General features: G+C 40.1%; 1 protein-coding gene across 1 annotated transcript in view; it reads left to right on the top strand.

The window, feature by feature from the left end:
• The first annotated feature begins 11,226 nt into the window (after nucleotides 1–11,226).
• ITM2B (integral membrane protein 2B) overlaps nucleotides 11,227–17,572 on the top strand; it is a 29,060-nt gene continuing 22,714 nt past the window's right edge. The window contains exon 1 of the mRNA XM_004054496.4: nucleotides 11,227–11,599. Within this exon, the coding sequence (XP_004054544.1) occupies nucleotides 11,483–11,599 (117 nt within the window). The 5' untranslated portion in view covers nucleotides 11,227–11,482. The remainder of the gene's footprint in view (nucleotides 11,600–17,572) is intronic.

Raw genomic sequence — 17,572 nt, forward strand, 5'->3', positions numbered from 1 at the left:
CTTGGGTGCATTCCATTAGGCAACAGGATTTATTAGTTCAAATTCCTGTTTCACAGAACGACTTGTTCTTAATGACATGTGTCCTTTCTTCTACTTCCCATACCCCATGCCCTCTCTGCCCAATTTCTCTCTTCCTTTATGTCTGTATCTTTGCAGAGTCTTCTGCAACCACCCACTTACTTGCCATTAACAAGGAACCTTTTTCATCTCCATGATGATGAATGTGATTTTTATAAAGTGCATAGGTAATGTGGCAAAGGTTTTTAAACAGTGAATTGAATTGCTTTTGATTAAATACCATTAAGACTCCAAGTTTGCAGTATATATGTGTTTGTTTCTGTTACACACAGTCCAATGCTTCATAAAACTAACGCTGGGGGCCCGGCATGGTGGCTCACGCCTGTAATCCCAGCACTTTGGGAGGCAGAGGTGGGCGGATCACCTGAGGTCAGGAGTCTCAGCCTGGCCAACATGGTGAAACCCCGTCTCTGCTAAAAATATAGAAATTAGCCAGGCGTGGTGTTAAGTGCCTGTGATCCCAGCTACTCAGGAGGCTGAGGCAGGAGAATCACTTGAACCCGGGAGGCGGAGGTTGCAGTGAGCCGAGATCGCGTCACCATACTCCAGCCTGGGCAATAGAGTAAGGCTCCATCAGCCTCAAAACAAAAAACAACAAAACTAGCACTGGTATCTCAGAATGATAGTTGTGCAATTTCTTAGTAATGACTATAACGCAATGTTTTACTATGCCTCCAAGAGTATCCTTTTTCCTTGCAAAACGTAGTTAGTTTCACTTTCAGAAAGAGACGAATATCAAAGTTTAAAAATGGATCAAGCCAAAAAAAAGGAAAAACTAGTTAAGATATACATGAAACAGCAGGCTCCCTCAATAGTATGACCCACAGTACTAAAGACAAACGCATTAAAAGAGTCAAGTGGGACAAATACTAGTCTAGTTCCATGTTAGTCTAGACTTCAAGTAGTCTAGTCTCAGTTAAAGTCCAGTGAGTAGTTCCTGACTGTATGGATATTTCTTGAACCACTAGCAATTTTTGTTTCTTTTCTGTTGAGTAGAGGTTTATTTGCAGTTCCATGTAATTTTATTCTCTTAGGGAATGTCTTATTGTGTTTGTTCCTCTAATCCTTCTATGCCTAAAAAATGGCCCCCTGAGCATTTAGAAAGGGAAGGGAGGTACTGACTATTTTCTATTCCTTAGCTATTTTCACTGGTGAAACCAAAAGCAGACTACTTCCTTAGTATATCTTTTAGCATCTGATCAGATTCTCTTTTATAATTTTTTTTCCCCTCTGTGTGTGGTCTCTTAAAGCAAATGGCAGTTAAACATGCTATTTCTGCTTTAGGTCATGCACTTTCTCTAAGATGGAATTTACAGGACTTTTATGCTGTGCGATCAACCAAACCCAAGTATCCTAAGGAGAAACTTCCATGTTTCTCTCTACATATAAATATACTATATTTATATAATATACTATATTATGTATAATACAGTATACTTAACGTGCTGAATTTCCCTTGGCCTTCCAAAGGTATATCTTGACACTGTGCTTATTTTTATCTAAAACCTCCTCTAAGGAAAACTTTAAAAATTCAAAAACGAGTTTTTACGTAAATATTTGTATCTTTGTTCTCTGGAATTTTAGTAAATCAAACCTTTCCTCCCTTTTCTGAAAATAAGCCAGAGGAAAAGCAGATGAAAGATTATACAGAATCACTCTTTTTAGATGCTTTCTGACTCAAAGTACAAATTTATCTTGGGTATATGTTCTCACTGTAATTCAATAATTCCAAGCACAAGGAAGTTGATTATACCAGATTCAAAGTAAAAATCTTCCCAGCACTTCGGGAGGCCAAGGTGGGTGGATCACCTGAGGTCAGGAGTTCAAGACCAGCCTGACCAACATGGTGAAACCCTGTCTCTACTGAAAATACAAAAAATTAGCCAGGCATGGTGGTGCACACCTGTAGTCCCAGCTATTTGGGAGGCTGAGGCAGGAGAATCACTTGAACCCAGGAGGCAGAGGTTGCAGTGAGCTGAGTTCGCGCCACTGAGTCCAGCCTTGGCAACAAGAGCAAGACTCCATCTAAAACAAACAAAGAAAATAAAAATCCAAGTAGATTTCTCTTGTTTTGGTGGACTTGTTTGCATTTCTCTTTTTTTTTTTTTTTTTTTTTTTTTTTTGAGATGGAGTCTCGCTCTGTCGACGAGGCTGGAGTGCAGTGGCGCAATCTCAGCTCACTGCAACCTCCGCCTCCCGGGTTCAAGCGATTCTCCTTTCTCAGCCTCCCAAGTAGCTTTGACTACAGCTGTGCGCCACCATGCCCAGCTAATTTTTGTATTTTTAGTAGAGACGGGGTTTCACCATATTGGCTAGGTTGGTTTACAACTCCTGACCTTGTGATCCACCCATCTCGGGTTCCCAAAAAAGTGCTGGGATTACAGGCATGAGCCACCGCTCCCGGCCCATGCATTTCTCATATTCTTTCACAAGTCAGTTAAATTAGCCTGGAACCCAGGCAGATTTGGGAATAAAATAATCCCCTTTGCATTGAAGTGTGCTGTAGGAAGCCATCCATAATGGGAGGGGTCTCAAACATACTTCTTTCAGGCCTCATTTGGTTCCAGGCATGGGTCACCCAGCACAGTTCATTTCATATACTTTCATCCCACCTGGAGCTCCTTTGGTTATAACCTCCCAATTTGCTTTACAGCTACCACTTCACTAAGGGGACACATTTGTTTAACAGTCTCTTCTTCAACATCAAAACAAATCTTTAGAAATTTTAAAACAGGAAGTATTGGGGCAGAACCCAGGAGAACAAATTCGTTGCATCAACCCAAAGATCTTGCAGTTTTCACCAAGTTTGAGAGACGTACCTTTCAAGTACAAGCAATACCCCGGCATTCCCTAGGTAATGATTCAAGGAGTCTGGACAACACAGACTCACTGTGCCAGTCACTTCTAAGGGTTTGTCAATAACTCATTGTAAGGCCTTTCCCGGTCTATGTGTCTACTAAGGGCTGGGAATATGGGGGATGGGTTTAACTAGGCATAGTCTATCATGTTGGACTAGGAAATGATCCCAGAGTTAATAGAAAACAGTCTCCTCAACAGTATCTATGGCTAGGTTGCATACCACCCAGAAGCCAGGAAGACTAAATGTGGGATAAAGCTCTTACTGTTTCAATCTCATTAATTATGTTGCTTTATGAATGTTTTTCTTGCTTAATAACTATTGCCAGATGCAATGTGTCTTGGGGTCTCAAATTGGAAAGATCACTTTAGTGTCTGACCACCTATAGCTGCCATTGACCACAGCTCTTCTGGAGATAAAAATAGTTCAAGTTTTCCTTGATTTTTTTCAGTATTTTTGTTAAATGATCATAAGAAAAGTAATTTTGTTGTGGCTCAAAAAAAAAAAAAAACGAAGTCTGTCTAAATAAGCATGACTTCCCATTAGACTGGGTTGCAATCTGTCCTTGGACTAGACAGAAAAAGAACTATCAGAAGTCATCTTAAAGACTTTTTGTTTGTTTGTTTTTCCAGTTCTTTGATTCTATTAGCTAGAACATTGTTTGAACACAAGGCTAAGTCTTCTGGCTATTAAGTCTGAGAAGATGAGACTTCAAATTTATGGTTTTCAGAAATTTGAGTTTCCCATGCCAGCCAAGTTTGTTTTTTGATTTCCTGCCCAGCATTTTTTTTTCCTATTTTGACTTAGATTTAAATTGCACATATGCCTTAGATATAATAAGTATTTACAAAATACAGTCATCCCTCAGTATCCATGAGGGACTGGTTCCAGGACTCCCCTCAGATACCAAAATCCACAGATGCTCAAGTCCCTTATATAAAATGGCATAGTATTTGCATATAACCTACGCACATCCTCCTGTATACTTTAAATTATCCCTAGATTACTTATAATACAAAATACAATGTAACTGTTATATAAATTATTATACTGTATTGTTTAGAAAACCATGACAAGAAAAAAGGTGTGTACATGTTCAGTACAGGCACAACCGTCCTTTTTTTTTTTCAAATGTTTTTGACCCCTGGTTGGTTGAATCCATGGATGCAAAACCCACAGATACAGAATACATAGATATGGAGTGCCAACTGTCTAAGATATAACATACAAAAATATTTAGAGGTGTGGTATATCATGTATATATTTAAAGATGTGGTATATCATATAACCACGGTTAGTCTATGTCAGTCTTTCTCATAAGGGTTCTGGGCAAAATTTTAAAGTTAGTTAACAATTAGATTTATCAAATGTTTCCAGGAAATAATGTACATTTTCATACGTTCCACTGATGAAAGCATCCACAGTTTAAAAGATATTTTCAGAGTCTAGGTTAAGTGATAACCTTTTCTTTATTCATTAAAGTGCCATAATGTTAAATAATTCATAGCAACTCACAGAAAGTTACCATTGCTTTTGTCCCAGCTCTGGGGAAAAGGTTAAAAAAAAAAAAAAAGAAAGAAAAGAAAAAAAATATTTAGGGATTACATGAGGACTTTAAATTAGATCTTAGGGTAATTGATACATCTTTAAAAATCAAGATTAGATGGAATCTGCCTTCAGGAACCTTTATGTGTCCTACTACATATGTGTCAGGTTTATCTCATTTTAGAAAAATGGGGAAAAAAGAAAATGGTACTTTGGAAATTTATCAATCTTCTAAGAAACCCACTGAAAGAAATTTCTTCTTACTAACTTAATATTCCTCTTTTGTTATAACAAAATTTGCTACATGCTTTCTCTATCTTAGAGTAATGATTTTGATAAAGATAATAAGCAAGGCAGACTCCTACACTAAATGCTGGACAGAACAGAGTGGAGAGAGTACATGAGAGATATAAGGTTGGCTTGGTGGGATGTCACCACGCAAGGTTATGGAGGGCCTTAAGAAACATATAGAGGAGTTTAGATCACACACACACACACACACACACACACACACACACACGCACACCCCCGCCACATATTTATTATAAATGCAATCATGATAAATATTAGTGTCTCCTCCTACAATCCTTGTTGTCAAAACAATGGCTATGACAACATCAATGCCTTTATGCCATTTGCCTGGAAGTTCAAAGCCTTCCTGGATGAAGCCCAGTAGGACACTTGGTAAGGTTCAACCAAAGGAGGACAGATTTTTACAATGTTCTGCCAGCCTTGGTGCATATGTCTTTTACGTCACTTGACTTATAAACACAAGTACTGTTTATTAGATATTGTTATTAGTAATGCTGGATTTATTTGGTATTCTTTCTTCCAACATAAATAAAAGGGCATTAGAATCTTATCTCATTTATCCTCATAAAAAAGGAGAGAAGCTATTTGAACTTCTCCTTCTGCTTCTGGTGTTTCCTCCTTTCCCACTCACTCAGAAAGCCAGATCAATCTATCAATCTTTACAGAGCAGCCTTTTATTTTAAAAACTGATATTTGCATGGCTGGGTGCAGTGGCTCATGACTGTCTGTAATCCCAACACTTTGGGAGGCCGAGGCGGGCAGATCACTTGAGGTCATGAGTTTGAGACCAGCCTGGCCAGTATGGTGAAACCTCATCTCTACTGAAAATACAAAAATGAGCCGGCATGGTAGCGCGCACCTGTAATCCCAGCTACTCGGGAGGCTGAGGCTGGAGAATCACTTGAACCCAGGAGGCAGAGGCTGCAGTGAGCCGAGATCACACCATTGCACTCCAGCCTGGGCGACAGTACGAGACTCCATCTCAAAACATAAATAAATAAAGTAAAAAACAACTGATATTTGCAGAAACTTTCCGCAGTCCCTTTGAGGGTAAAGTCCATACTACTAATTCTAACAGGACATGCAGCTTTATCACTCCATTGCCCATCCAGCTGTGTTCCCCACAATTACTCAGCATACACCCTCAGCCTGAGTGGGGCTTCTCTCCTCTTGCCTCAGTCCTCTTTCCTGGTCTCAGTTCTCTTCTTCATGCTCTTCCCTCCACTCAGGCTCTTCTTCCATTTCCTTTGTCTTTGCCTAAACCCTTTCCATTTCTCCAACTAAAATTTTGTCTCTTCTGTGAAACCTTACCAGGCTGCTCCAGCTCAGTCTAGACTCCAATATCATGCTATAAACAGTTGGTTTATTTGCAGAGTATTACCAGTGAAAATATGAAGCATGGTGAGGTTCAGACAAGACAAGGGTCTGAGTCCTCTGAGTGGGTTCTATCCATTCGACCACCAACCTTTGTGCATTTCTCTCTCTTTCATTTTAATAAACATTATGTTTTGAGCACTTTTAGGTTCCCAGCAAAATTGAGCAAGAAAGTATAGAGAGTTTCCATATACCCCCTGTCTCCACACACATACAACCTCCCCCACTGTCTACAGCCCCCACCAGGCTCATACACTTGTTAAATCAATGAACCTACATTGATACATTCTATGGATTTTGACAAATGGATAATGGCATGTATCCACCATTGTAGTATCATGCAGAACAGTTTCACTGTCCTAAAAATCCTCCCTGCTCCTCCTATTCATCCCTTCCTCCCTTGCCACTAACCCTGATCGTTTTACTGATTAGTGGTAACCAGTGATCTTTTTACTGTTTCTATAGTTATGCCTTTTCCAAAATGTCATATAGTTGGAATTATACAGTATGTAGCCTTTTCAGACTGGCTTCTTTGACTTAATAATATGTCTTTACATTTCCTCCATGTCTTTATGGTTTGATGGTTCATTTCTTTTCAGTGCTGAATAATATTTCATTATCTGGATGTACCACAGTTTATCCACTCATCTACTGAAGGATATCTTGGTCGCTTTAACATTTTGGTAATAATGAATAAAGCAGCTATAAACATATATATGCAGCGTTTTTTGGTGGACATAAGTTTTCAACTCCTTGGGGTAAATACCAAGGAGCATAATTGTTGGATCTTACGGTAAGAGTGTGTTTAGTTTTGTAAGAAACTGCGGCTGTACCATTTTCCATTTCCATCAGTGATGAATGAGCGTTCCTGTTGCCCAGCATCCTCATCAGTAATTGTTGTAGTCGCTGTTGCCGATTTTGGCCATTTTAATAAGTGTTCAGAGTATTTCATTGTAGTTTTAATTTGCAATTCCCTAATGATACAGGTAAAGATAGATGTGGAGTATCTTTTCATATGCTTAATTGCCATCTGTGTATGTTCTTTGGTAAGGGGTCTCTTCAGATTGTTTGCCCATTTTTTAAAAATGTGCTTATTGCAACTAGGGAACTGGATTTTTTGTTTTATTTAATTTTGATTTGTATTTATTTGTTTGTTTATTTTTAGGGACTCCTGTGCTCAAGTGATCTTCCTGCTTCAGCCTCTCAAGTAGCTGGAACCATATAGCATGCACCACTACACCCTGTTAAGAAAAATAATTTTTTAAAATAGAAACGGGGTCTTGTTATGTTGCCCAGGCTGGAGTGCAGTGACTATTCACAGGTACGATCATAATGCACTGCAACCTTGAACTCCTGGACTCAAGCAATCCTCCGGCCTCAGCTTCCTGAGTAGCTGGGACTATAGGCTTGTGACACTGCACTTGGCTTGGTGGCCTATTTTTTAATGAGGTGGTTTGTTTTGTTATTGTTGAGTTTAAAGAGTTATTTGTGTATTTTGGATTCAAGTCTTTCATCAGATACATCTTTTGCAAATATTTTCTCCTAGTCTGTGGCTTGTCTTCCCATCTTTTGATTTCACTCTTTTTATGGTTTGTGTTTCTCATCTTTTCCATCTTTTTCCTCCCTTTCTCTCTCTCTCTTTTTTTTTTGAGACAGAGTTTCGCTCTTGTTGTCCAGGCTGGAGTGCAATGGCGCAATCTCGGCTCACCGAAACCTCTGCCCCCTGGATTCAAGCAATTCTCCTACCTCAGCCTTCCGAGTAGCTGGAATTACAGGCATGTGCCACCATGCCCGGCTAATTTTTTGTATTTTTGTATTTTTTGTTTGTTTGTTTGTTTTTTGAGACGAAGTCTGGCTCTGTTGCCCAGACTGGAATGCAGTCGCGTGATCTCGGCTCACTGCAAGCTCCGCCTCCCAGGTTCACGCCATTCTCCTGCTTCAGCCTCACGAGTGGCTGGGACTACAGGCGCCCGCCACCACACCCGGCTAATTTTTTTTTTTTTTTTTTTTTTTTAGTAGAGACGGGGTTTCACCGTGTTAGCCAGGATGGTCTCGATCTCCTGACCTCGTGATCTGCCCGCCTCGGCCTCCTAAAGTGCTGGGATTACAGGCGTGAGACACCGCGCCCGGACAATTTTTTGCATTTTCAGTAGAGTCGGGGTTTCTCCATTTTGGTCAGGCTGGTCTGGAACACCCGACCTCAGGTGATCTCCCTGCCTCGGCCTCCCAAAGTGCTGGGATTACAGGCATGAGCCACCGCACCCAGCTTCTCCCTCTCTTTCATCAGTGCAGAGCATATCCAGTCTTTTCACAAAGCAAAACAAAAATCCCAAGTGCCACAGCCAGTAAAATCAAAAGAGATCTGCATTTGTTATTAGGATAATTCCTAAAGGGTCTCGGGATATTATAGAGCCCAAGATTTGAAAAAGAAAAAAAAATGCATCTGCTAGTTCAAGGAAAATAATGATAAATTATTTTAAAATTACATTAAGATAATTTATATAAAATAAATTAAAATAATTGAAAAGCATATATAATATTGAAATAGGAAGTCGGTAAGAAAAATAAACAGTGCTTAAGTCTCTGAAGAGGTCAGTCAAAGCCTTCACCTCTCACCCAGAAGAAACACTTCTTTTATGAAAGTTCAGACAAAGCCACAAGATGACCAGCTAAACTCACACATTGGGTTAAGAGAAGAGGCAACAGGAGCACATTTCAAAGGGCATATTCAGTGACGTTGTTTCACCAAGGACCCTATATTTGTGAAAAATAAAATAAAATAAAGTTTTCCAATCATTCTGTAAAACCACAAGAAATTTCTCTGAATAAGGAATTGTTTCCTTGAGAAAGAATAGACAGAATAGAGATGTAAAGAACCTAAAAAGAAAAAAAAATCCCTGTTGAAGCACATAATGCAAATCTATTAATAAAATATTTTAGAATTCAGTTCCCCACTTCCATTTTTTCCTCCCTCCTTTGGTAAGCATAAAAACAAACATGGTTGCTGGTGATATGCAGAGCTGGAATCAGATTCATCTTGCTCTCTCAAACTCAACGTCAAAAAGGAAAACAAAGGTCCTCTAAGACTCCCTTTACATTTGGTAGTTAATAGTAACTTATAACTATGTTTTTAACTTTCTTTTGTTGAGTCATGGACTCTCCTCCTCCCTCGCTCCTAAGTTTTCAGGGTCAACGGGCAACCTTTTCTAAATCACAAGACTGGATTTGCTATGTTTGGTCTTGCTCCAGCGTCTTTATTATCCCTGTAGTTGTGCACTACACAGTTCTGTAGACACATGAGATAAAATGGAGAAACAAAACCAGGAGATTATTCCCAGACCGGTTGCCAGCTGATTTTAAACTGTTGCTCACTGCAAGTACACAAAATAATGAATGGTCTTTTATTCATGAGTCTTTCAAAATAGAAATCCTGGGGCAGGGAGGATTTCTAGTTCTGTCAACCTCATTTGTTCATCCTTTGCCTCAGCTTCCTAGTCTGTTCAGTAGTGTTGTTCACGAAGAATTTTGTTTTATTTTCTTCTGTAATTCCTTTTTTTCCCCCGGAGTATAATGACAGCCAGATTCTTCTCTATCATCTACTGCAAAATGCCTTGAGTATTTTTCTACCATCTTATTTTAACACAGAACGAAGTAGGAAGGATGTACATATAATTATTTATAATCCTCCAGATCTTGCTTCCAGAAATACTTAGTCTTCAACTGTAATGTCTCAGGGAACCTATTAAACTAGGGAGCTGGAAGCAGTCGTTAACTTTGAGGAATTAGATAACATTAGATACTATGAAAGGCCAGTCCATAGAGTCAACCTCACAGAGCCGATGCCTGGACAAGGGCGACCCAGGAGTTTCAATAAGTTGCTGCAAGTATGGTTAGCTACTGTTAAAACTCACCAGAACTGGAACCTAACTCATCCTCCTCTTGGTTGAGCAGATTTCATTTTGACAGGAATTTCTGAATACCCAAAGCAAACTCAAAGTCTGGCCTGGGTTTCTATCTCAGCCCAGGATGTTTCTGAAATACATGAACAGAAGGATTTGGAGATCTTGGGCTGTTTCCCTAGGACTTATGATCTGACATTCTATGGAAATACCCAACTCCCTCCTTGAGCAGGGCCAAATCCCCAAAGATCTCAGACTCAACCCACTTTTTTCAGGGTTGGCCCAAGGCAGAGCTGACACAGCTGTAACATTCTAGAGCACACCCACAACTCTGGATGAACCAGGACAGAATGGGGTGGAAGGATACAAGATAACACATTTGTCCAAGGGGGCCGTCTGTTAACACAGTAATGAACGCAATAACGACGGGAGCCAGTATTCTACCTCGCATTAGTTGTAAGTGAAACGTCTTCAAAACATGAGAATTTTGCGTTATCCTTAATTATTTTTTCATTTTGCAGAAAAATAAAGGGACTCGTCATCGAGTACTTTACCTTGAGTCACAAATCAGCCAAGTGTGCATGTGGTTTTTTTCTAAGTACGCACAAGAGTGGAACATTTCGTTTTACGAGTGTGAGATGTTTGAAATACAAATCTGCCAAGAGCTTCCTCCACATTGCTCTGGGACTAGGCAGAACAGGCCCTGACCTCCCGAGAGAGGGAAGGAAGACCAGGCAGGTCTGAGCCAGGTAAACGCCCTTGGGTGAGGTCCGTGAAAGATAAAGTCAGATCTCAAGGACAGAGAGCTTTAAACATGTTTGTGCTCCACTGAGTCGGTTCCCTAATAAGTGAGAAAATGAAGATGTGGATGCACAAAAATTCCATGGCCTTTAGGCTCGCGGTGGGGACAGGGTACAGAGAAGCGGCGGTCTGGTGCTGCCAAAGGTTAGTCCCTTGTACCCGGCGAACTCAGGAAAGTTCACTCGATTTCGCTACAAACCTGCAGCACTCGGCCTGGAGGTAACCTGGTTGGGAGCGAATTCAGAACTGGAAATTCCAGGCGGCCCAGAGGGACACCCATCCCTCTCAGAGGCGCGCCGGGATCCGGCGCCCAGCTGCGGGGCGAGGGCAGGGTCCCGCGCAGCACCCCGCCCCCGGCCGCTGGCCCCGCCCCCGCCCCCGCCCCCGCCCCGCCTCCCAGGGGATGCGCGAGCAGTCTCCGCCCTCGCGCGGGAGCTGGGAGGCTGCGAGATCCCCACCGCAGTAGCCGCCTCTGCCGCCGCGGAGCTTCCCGAACCTCTTCAGCCGCCCGGAGCCGCTCCCGGAGCCCGGCCGTAGAGGCTGCAATCGCAGCCGGGAGCCCGCAGCCCGCGCCCCGAGCCCGCCGCCGCCCTTCGAGGGCGCCCCAGGCCGCGCCATGGTGAAGGTGACGTTCAACTCCGCTCTGGCCCAGAAGGAGGCCAAGAAGGACGAGCCCAAGAGCGGCGAGGAGGCGCTCATCATCCCCCCCGACGCCGTCGCGGTGGACTGCAAGGTCCGAGCCCGGGGAGGTCGAGGAAGCGGGTGCTGGGCCCGGCCGGGGAGGGCTGCGCGGGCTGCAGCGGCAGTGCGCCCCGAGGTGGCGGGCGCGGGGCTCGCGCCGCGGGGACAAGTCCCCGAGAGAGCCCGGCGCTCCCGTTTCCTGTGGGTCCGCAGCTCCTTTGTAAGGAAGTGCGTGTGCTGGAAACGGTGCCTGACGCGGGGTCGGGGGCTTGGGAGGCCTGGAGAGGGAACGATTGGCTAATTGTGCCGAATTCCCGGTCGTTTGTGCAGTCCGGGGAGCGTGCGTGCAGCCAGGATTTGGCTTGTTCGATCTGGGGACCGGCAGCGACAGGCACAACAACAACCGAGTTTGGCACTTCCTTCCCAGTATAAATAATGTACCTAAAATGGCTGACATCATTACAAGCCTAAACCTCTGTTGTTTCCCACTTTCGTTTCTAGGCTTGAACAGCACTTGGACTAAGTCCAGCAACTGTAAGCGTCTTAATTTTAAAAGCGTTTCTTTACCTCCTTTTTCCACGGCCCTTCGGTAGTGGCAGGTGAACTTCACCTGGAGAGGGGACGAAGGGACAGTCCGCCCGAAGTAGGTTTGGGCTGTCTCTTACCATTACTAGTAAAGGCCAGTAATGACTATGTGGGTGTTAGTGAAAAACCAATTGTTGGCATTTAAATTATATCAGCGTCTTTGTGAGGACTCCTGCTGCGTGAAACTAAACATGAGAAATTTGCCCCCGGGTCCCTAATAAAATTCTCCTTCATTTTACAAAATCTCCCTTTAATCCTAGGAAAATTCATGAAGTGGGGCTGTTACTGTGTTGACTTTTAGTAGGTTACGATCATATTTACTTAACTATAAGTGTAATTGTCTCATAAGTTAAAAAAGCCCACAGCCTCTTACCCAGACCCTTTTTAGGCTGCAAAAATTAGAAATTAACTGTAAAGTTATGTTGCTTATCTTATTTTTTTGTTGTTGTTAGCATTTTTCAAGACCTATTATCAGTAGGGTAAATTTAGTTTTAACTTAAAAAAAATTGGTGTGCCACGTATGAATAATGGGAGTTTTTATATGGACGAATGAAAATTATTGCTGAAAAATAGGCCACTAATATACTGTAAAAAATTCACAATATAATGGTAATCTAGACATCATATTATAATTTATTATATTCTGAATATAATCTATCTTCAGAATATAATGGTAATCTTACTTTCTGGAAATGTTCTGATAAAAACAGACACGTCAGAGGTTGATTTCTAAATGACTTGCCTTGCCTTGAAATAGGAACAGTGAACTGATTCCCTAAAAGGATTAAAGGTTTTGGTTTTCGTATTGGTATTGTTTTCCTGAAGCCATTGCAAACAATCTTGGTCTTTAAAGAAAATGTTTGGAATGCACAGATGAAAATTGCAGTAGCAAATTATTATGTTAGCTCTTTGTTTATCTAACATTCATTGTGCCTAAAATAGATTGAGAGTCAAGTATCCAGTCACAACAGTCTCAAATATATGTAGTCTTAATGCTATCACATATATATATATACACACATACATTTAAAAATCCTATTAACAAATATAACTGCTCCCATTTAGAAAGAGAGAGAGTGAGCGAGCATTGGATGATGTCACTTCAGACAGCTTTTCTCTGTTCCGCTGTAGTGGAGATTTGAAACTCTGGACAAACATCAGAATTACATTTGCTGAGCACCATTAAATCTGACTTCTGACAATTTTTGTCATTTCTGAAATAGTGACTCTGCCAGATTCTCAAAATTGCTCACGAGTTCACCATATTTAAATTTCGTGGTCATTGCAGCTATAAGTAATCATTGGTAGCTCCGTGCTTTGTTTTCTATTTTTTATTTTCTCAGATCCTCTATATCCAAAGAAAAATACTACTGGGACTAAAGAGTGAGGGCCAGAGTCGTCTTTGTAAACCACCCAGCAGTCACGGATGAGTTGGTAGATAAAAAATGACTAATTCTTTTTCCAGCTATAAGCTGAAAGACTTCTTTAGGGGATGACAAAATATTTCTCTACATTAAAAGTAGAATCCTTATAATCAGTCAGTCGCTTAACGGGAAAAGGAAAACCTTAATGACAGACTTTTGTGAAAGAAGTTCTGATCTCTTCATTTCAGAGCTTGGGCAGTGATTACATAATGTTCTCTGGCTCCTTGCGGGTGGCTCTGTGGCAGCCACCTTGTCTGACTGCCTGGACTGGGAACAGAATCAGCCTTAATGTGTTTTGCCGAGGGCATTTCCTTTGCCTGGTTGGTTGAAAGAATCAAACCTAGCTAGTTAATGGCCTAGAACTCCTGAACAAGAATTTTTCTTATCTTTAACCCTCCCAGATCACAATATCCCGCAGACCATTGTTTTCCAAAATGTGTTCTTAGGGACCACCTGCTCTGGTTTTAAAATGCAGATTCTGTTACCTTATGCCACAAGAATTCTGATCACTCTAATCAGCTGGCTTATATAACATGCATTCCAGTACTTTTACATTGCTCCTGTCTTTCTATTTTTTTCTTCTGCAGGGTGAGAACTCTCCAGAAACAGTTCTGTTACCCCATTTTTCAGTCTTATCTTTTCAGCAGCTATTAATCCTAACAGCCATTTCTATTTATAGTTTTATCTCAACTAGCTTGCTGTTTATTCTTTTCCTGCATTTTCCCCTTAATTGTTTTCACCTTCCTCCTCTCCTAGTAGGCATAAAGCTCTTAGAGCTATAGAGACAGCAAAGATGGGATATATTTTGGGTAGCAGAAGTGAATTTGAAATTATATACATGTTTTATGCTATAGGCAACAATTCATTTATTTTTGTGGCAATACTTTGAACCTTGGGAAATTGTTTTATATTTGCAAATAACAAAATACTTGATGTACTGTATCAGAAGTCCCAGTTTTGTCATTACATAACTGCTTGATCTTGGGCTTAAATTTTTAGGTTCTCTGTCTGTAAGATGAGAGGGTAGGACCAGATGGCCTGTAAGGATTCTTCCAGTTTCAAAAATCTATGAAGATGCTAGGATTACATAATTATATTTGGCAGACATTAAATTGTTTTAATTGTGAAAAATAACAACTACCTCCTCACTCTAACCAGACTATTCCCTTTCTTCCTTTTGGTGTTTAACATGTTACATTCTTCCCTCATATCAAGTAGCAGTGGGTCAAAGAGAAAGGAGATGGGTAGAGGTATTATGTAATAAAGCACATTGTCACTTCTGTTTACCTCACAGTGAACAGTGAAGTTGTCAGCGCCTCTTTGTTGCAATGCCTGCTTATGAAACCCCTTTTCCAGTATCAGGCCACAGAATAGCTTAAGCTTGCTTCATATGTATCCCTGCAAGTTGTTTTGCTGACAAATAGTGTTGCTTTCTCTCTACCCCACTTTGTAGATGTTCTTTAAAAGGAGAGAGAAAAGTAAAGTGCTGATATAGGAAAGAAAATAGTGGCAGGGTGAGCGCAAGAGAGAAAGTGAAGGCCAACTCACCCAGTATAAGTTTTGAGTTACCCATGACAAATGGCTGTTTAGACCCTGGTTCTTTACCCTTTCTGATTTTCCCTATTCACACAATCAAGACTGAAGGTTTTGATAATTAAGCTTTTCGTTTGTGGTGGTGGTTTTGTTTGTGTGTTTTTTGGGGAGTGAGGAGAAGGGACATAAAATGCATGGCTGGCCATTTACTGTAATGTTGATATAATGCTCTCAAGGGATTGAGAGCTTGGTTCTCTTTAACCAAAGTGCATCTTATTACCTAGTTATGTAATTCCGTGTTTGCAGATATTGGCCAGTGAAACTTTTACATTACGTTTTGGTTCTCCATGAGGGTATTAATATCTGAATTGAGGGTTTAGTGCTGGGAAATAAATGAATTGCGTCTGTGCATCCCAAATGCCTTGGCAGGACCTCCTGTGTACACATCCCTGACAGGACACTGCTGTAGCATATTGGGTGTGCAAGGTTGCTTATTGCACAGGATTGTAGTCTTCCCAACTAGACAGAAATGAGTATAATATACTTGGCATAATAAGCCTGAATGACCTCATGGAATTCAACTCTGACATATAAAAGGTTTATGTGACTGGAAGTATTTTTTAAGCAGAAATATCTCAAATACATTTATGGTACAGGCCTATTTAAATTAATTTAGAATTTGACTTACAAGGTGTTTATTATGCATTACCAAAGCTTGACTTGTGGGTAAATGTACATAGAAACATGTACTAAGTAGTCATTGGGGGAGATTTAATTTCTCTTAGTTTTATCATACCATAACTTAAATGTCTGGCGTGTCTATTCAAAACCCACATTCTTTTTCCAAAAGGAAATACTACTTCCTGAATTCCTAGATTTAACTAAAGCTTCTTGTACTGCTTTGTATGTCAGTGTCAGTAAAGGAAGACCCAGAAAAAAAAATCTTTTTGGGTTACCAGTGAAATCATCCTCTTAAATTTTTTGGCAAACGTGGCATTTTATTAGAGCTTAAAGACTAAAGGAAAGGAAATTAAGGACTTTAGACTGTTACTGAAACCTGTTAAAGGATTTGACAATTCTGAATTTCTGAATGAGGTGATTTTTGCCTAAATGATATACAGAATATTAACACTGGAGCTTTGCTTCACAATGAAAGTCTTTTCCAAAGTAGACAGCTGAAAGTTGAAAATTGGAAATTATAGATATAACACTAAGGACATCATTTTTGAAAAATTTCCACTTAATTGTGATTATCCCTTTTAATTAGTACTTACAACACATATTTTTAATAGCTTTAAGGAGATCTACAATACAACCTCATTTTATAAGTGTTATCAACAATTGAATGAACAAGATTATTTTAAATTATTGCGCATTCTTTAAGCTCTTTTATTAGAGGAAAAAACTTTTTGCAGTATTTCTATAATTGTACTTGGGGAAAAATCAGGTAAGAATGAACGTAGACTTTTTATTCTTAAACAGAAAAGTTTGAATCTTGAGTTGTAGCGATGAGAAAATTACCCTTGTTTTTATGGTAGAGATATATTCTGATTTTTCACTTAATGTTTTATATTTCAGCACTGATAAGTTACCGGCAATAATTTTATGATGTTGAACTAACATAAATACGACAAAAGAGAAATAAAATTTTCACAGCTTATATATAATACCACTTCTGAGTTAAATATCCTGGACATTTATTTGGGAAAGCGATACTAAGTATGGTGGTGGATATTTTATACTTTGAAATTTTGAAATATTTGCATAAACCGTTTTTGGCATAGTTGAATTTCATACTTTAAAAAACAAGTTTGGTGGATTTTTGTGTTTATTTGAATGATTAACTGTAAGGCTCAAATTATTTTTTTTTAGTGAAAGCAAGTTTATTAAGAAAGTAAAGGAGTAAAAGAATGGCACTGCATAGGCAGAGCAGTCAAGATGCAAATTATTTTTAAAAGTTGTTTGTTTTCAGAATGAGTTAAGGATAAAGCTTAAGTCTTAACTATTTTCTCTGCTTATATATGATTATAATGTTTTAAATTATTTTATATAAAAATTTAAAAAGATGCATTGTTAATTAAATCACTCGAATCTCTGCAGTATCCAAAAGCAGACCCATTTTTATGCTGGGGAAAATGATTTTTGAGAGCCAGTCTATTTAGCTTTGCATTATCAGTTTTCAGTTTTTCATTTTATATAACTTTATCCAATTCATTTTTTCCTCCCTTTAATACTGGGACATAAAATTTCCTGTCTATCAGTTTTACCTAGGGCCGTGCTAGGCATCTTAAGCAGAGAAGGCAAATTCAGTGTCTCCTGGGCTGAAGCAGATGAATTGTTGAAGCTGGACTTTTTGCATATGAAACAAGTAAGAATATTCTTGGTTTTCCTGCCAGGCGCAAGCCACCGCCTGTAATCCCAGCACTTTGGGATACTGAGGCTGGTGGATCACCTGAGGTCAGGAGTTCGAGATAAGCCTGGCC

This window comes from Gorilla gorilla, chromosome 14, assembly GCF_029281585.2.
Source record: "Gorilla gorilla gorilla isolate KB3781 chromosome 14, NHGRI_mGorGor1-v2.1_pri, whole genome shotgun sequence".
In the NCBI taxonomy this organism is placed as follows: domain Eukaryota; kingdom Metazoa; phylum Chordata; class Mammalia; order Primates; family Hominidae; genus Gorilla; species Gorilla gorilla.